General features: G+C 35.2%; 1 protein-coding gene across 1 annotated transcript in view; it reads right to left on the reverse strand.

Moving 5' to 3' along the window:
- Positions 1–638: 638 nt before the first annotated feature.
- Positions 639–3733, reverse strand: part of DLAT (dihydrolipoamide S-acetyltransferase) — a 29178-nt gene continuing 26083 nt past the window's right edge. Inside the window, exons 12-14 of the mRNA XM_007936548.2 lie at positions 1754–1916; positions 1392–1528; positions 639–768 (exon numbers count right to left, since the gene is read on the reverse strand). Of these exons, the coding sequence (XP_007934739.1) occupies positions 639–768; positions 1392–1528; positions 1754–1916 (430 nt within the window). The remainder of the gene's footprint in view (positions 769–1391; positions 1529–1753; positions 1917–3733) is intronic.

Here is a 3733-nt window from a genome sequence, read left to right on the forward strand (position 1 = left end):
AAGATGAGAAAACAACCATTTAGAGACTCATAGAAAAAAGAACAAGGAACAATTGGTTGGAGATGTCTAAGAAAATGCTGACTTGGGGGGAAATTTTACTTATTTTCCTTGAATTCTCTACCCTCCCCTATACATGCTAAACTAAGATCATGAAATTAAAAATTTTAAATTGAGGTAAAATTCCAAAATCAAACTTCAAGTCAAGTATTTTCTCCAAGAGACCTAATGTTCCTGACACCTTCTCTCTCTCTCAAATCCATGTACAACATTTTAGGAAATTAAATTTTGGAATTTCAAGACTTTACCCAAATTACTTTCATGTACCTGTCTCAACAGTGGATGACAATTCTGCCCTTACTACAATTCTTAGTGGATGTTCATATCAATAAAGACCTAGGCCACATGTCCCTTGGCTAAGAGCACATAGCTTAAATTCTGGCATTCAGTTTTCCAATGTGTATAGTGAGGATAACTGGCATTAGAAAAATTCAGTAATGCCCATTAGAAATAACTTATTGGGACAGACTCAGTAATAAAAATACCTGGTTAAAATAAAAAGAACCATCTACTTAATAACATAAATATCTTGGTAAGAATGAACAATGTGACCCAGGACAGTCTGGAAATTCTTGGGTTAATTATAACAACATAGTGATAGGTTTTTCAAGGTACTTTCTAAACTCAGCAAGCCACTGAGCTCCAACTGCTCCATCCACAACCCTATGATCACAACTGAGAGTAACAGACATCATGCTGGCCACATCAAATCTAAAAAAAGATAAAAACATAAACATTATTAGGTACTTTGAAAACAGTCATTAGATTTTAGCCAGTTAACCAGTCCAAATGCTAACTCCTACTCCATAATCTCAAACAGATAACACTGCTTTCCACCTACTGTTCATGTTCCCTACCCTCTACCTCAAATTAATAGCCTGAAGAAAGAAAACAGCCATCTAGAGCGAAGAGCAAACCACAGCCCAAGAACAAAACTGGACCTTACCTGTTTTACAAATAAAAGCTTCCTCGAATTCAGCCATGCCTGCTCATTTATGTAATACCTACACTGCTTTCATGATACAATGGCAAGCTGAGAATGTGCAACAGAAACCATGAGGCCCACAAAGCCTAAAATGTTTACTGTGTAGTTCTTTAAGAAAAAGTGTGCCGACCCCTAATCTAGAGTGACTAAGCTTCCATTCCCATATATGAATTATTTCATTTATTAAAATATGAATAGTTGCTCTGCTGAGGAACTTCATTCTATACTTATGTCTAATTCTACCTGAAGCTTCAATATACCATCCTAATAAATACCTGTAAAATAGACTCAAAAACAGGTATAATGTAATGAAAATGGGCTCACAACTCCCACCCTCTTTGGCACTCACCCTTTCTCATTATCTGCTGGAACCAGTCTATCTTCTGAAGCACCAATTGCCAAAATACATGCTTGAGGAGGATTAATAATAGCAGAGAAATTCTTAATTCCAAACATTCCTAAATTGGAGATTGTAAAAGTGCCACCCTAGAGGACAAAATGATTGTAAAAAATTAAAAGTGGATGAAATTAATTGCTTATCAACATCAATCAGAAACATATTGCAAATGTTATTCAATTTTTCTTTATTTTCAGGATCTTGTGTCAGAATACATGGCAGAATCAAAAGGTAAAAAATTCAAAAATGTATCATGTGGACTTTGAAAATAACATCATTCTTAACATTCAGAAGGTATATAAGTGATACCTTACCTGGAATTCGTGTGGTTGTAGTTTACCCTCTCGAGCTTTCGTTGCTAAAGAAACAACATCACTAGCAATAGTTTCTAGTCCTTTTATATGTGCATTAAATACAATAGGTGTGATGAGTCCTGCAGGAGTACTGACGGCAACACTGATATCAACAACATGATTTCTATTTGAAAAGAAGGAAATTTAAATAATCAACAACAATATTTATTAAGAGCCCATGTGCCAGGTTAAGGAACAATGCAGATATTTTAAAATATTTTAAGGCAAGCTTGCACGCAGCCATCTAGATGCAACGATGGGTCTCTCCTCATCCAGAGCAAAGAAGAATGAAAAAAACCAAAGACGCATGGAAACAATTAGTCCAAGGTACTGGTACACCATGTGATCCTCAGCCTATATGACTATGAGACCAGAAGAGCTAGATGGCACCTGGCTACCACTGTCAACCACTCAGAGGGGAATCTATGTAGGAGATCCTAGATAGAGTGGGAGAATAATGTGGCACAAAACTCAAAATTATTTTTAAAAAAAGGGACCAGTTTTGCTGGTCTGATAGAGCCTGGTAGAGCCTTTGAAACTATGGCCCCTGGTGCCTGGGTTACTTAATTTTTCTGTGCCTCAGCTCCTCATCTGTTAAATAGAAACAACAGTGGCACTTATTTCACAAAGTTCTCGTCACTGCTGAATTCTATGTTACCTCCTTAATGAAAATAAAACTAGACAAAGGGGGGGGATTAAAAAAAGTTCTCATGAGGATTAAATGAGGTAATGAACGTAAACTGCTTAAGCACTCATTAAATTTTAGCTGCTGTGATGATTATCATCAGACATAGCAAGGGAAAGGAATAACTAAGAACAGGTTGCATGGAATAACCAAATATCATACTAAAAGGAAAGAACTGAAAGGCACGTTCAATAACAGTGACTAACTCGGATTGGCAAGAGATTTTTCAAACTCAGTGGTGAAAAACAAAGTTTTTGAACTAAGATCAGGAATAAGACAAGGAGATACCAACATTCACTTCTGCTATTCAACATTGTGCTGTTAACTCCCAGCCATAGCAATTAGGCAAGAAAAATAAATAAAAGGCACCCACATCAGACAGTAAAACTATTCACAAATGTGGCATGATACTATACATAGACAATCACAAAGAATTGGGAGTACAAGAAGGCTACTAGAGCTAATAAATTTAGCAAAGTTGCAGGGTACAAGAAACCAATTGTGTTTCCATACTCTAGCAAAAACAATCTGAAAAGGAAATTAAGAAAGCCATTCCTTTCTAAATTAGTATTTAAAAGTATAAAACACCTAGGCATAAATTCTACCAAGATGAAAGACTTTTACTCTGAAAACTATAAAACACTGCTGAAAGAAATTAAAGGAGATCTAAATAATAAATGTATGGATTAGAAAACTTAATATTGTTAAGATGCCAATACTACCCAAAGTGATCTACAGATACAATACAAATTCCTATTAAAATTCCAACAGCCTTTTTTGTAAAAATGGAAAAGCCAGTCCTCAAAATCATATGGAATTACATGTGGCCCAAAATAGCAAAATAATCTTGAAAGAGAGGAGAAAGTAGGAAGACTCACTTCCCAATTACAAAGCTACAGTAATCAAAAATATATTATTGATATAAGGATAAACATTTAGACCAATGAAATAGAATTGAGAATCCAGAAATAAACTCATACATTTATCATCAACTGATTTTCAAGAAGTAGGCCAAGTCCATTCAATAGGGAAACCACATTCTCTTCAACAAATGGTGCTGGGACAACTGGAACTCAACATGCAAAAAGAATGATGTTGGACCCATACCTTACACCCTGTGTAAAAATTAATTAAAAAATCAATGACGTAAATGTAAGAACTAAAGTCATAAAACTTTTAGAACAACAGGATCATTAGCTATTAGAGATATGGAAATCAAAACAACAATGAGATACCATCTTGCTCCAGCACTAGTA

This window comes from Orycteropus afer, unplaced genomic scaffold, assembly GCF_000298275.1.
Source record: "Orycteropus afer afer isolate SDZICR_OR568_19922 unplaced genomic scaffold, OryAfe1.0 scaffold00036, whole genome shotgun sequence".
Classification (NCBI taxonomy): domain Eukaryota; kingdom Metazoa; phylum Chordata; class Mammalia; order Tubulidentata; family Orycteropodidae; genus Orycteropus; species Orycteropus afer.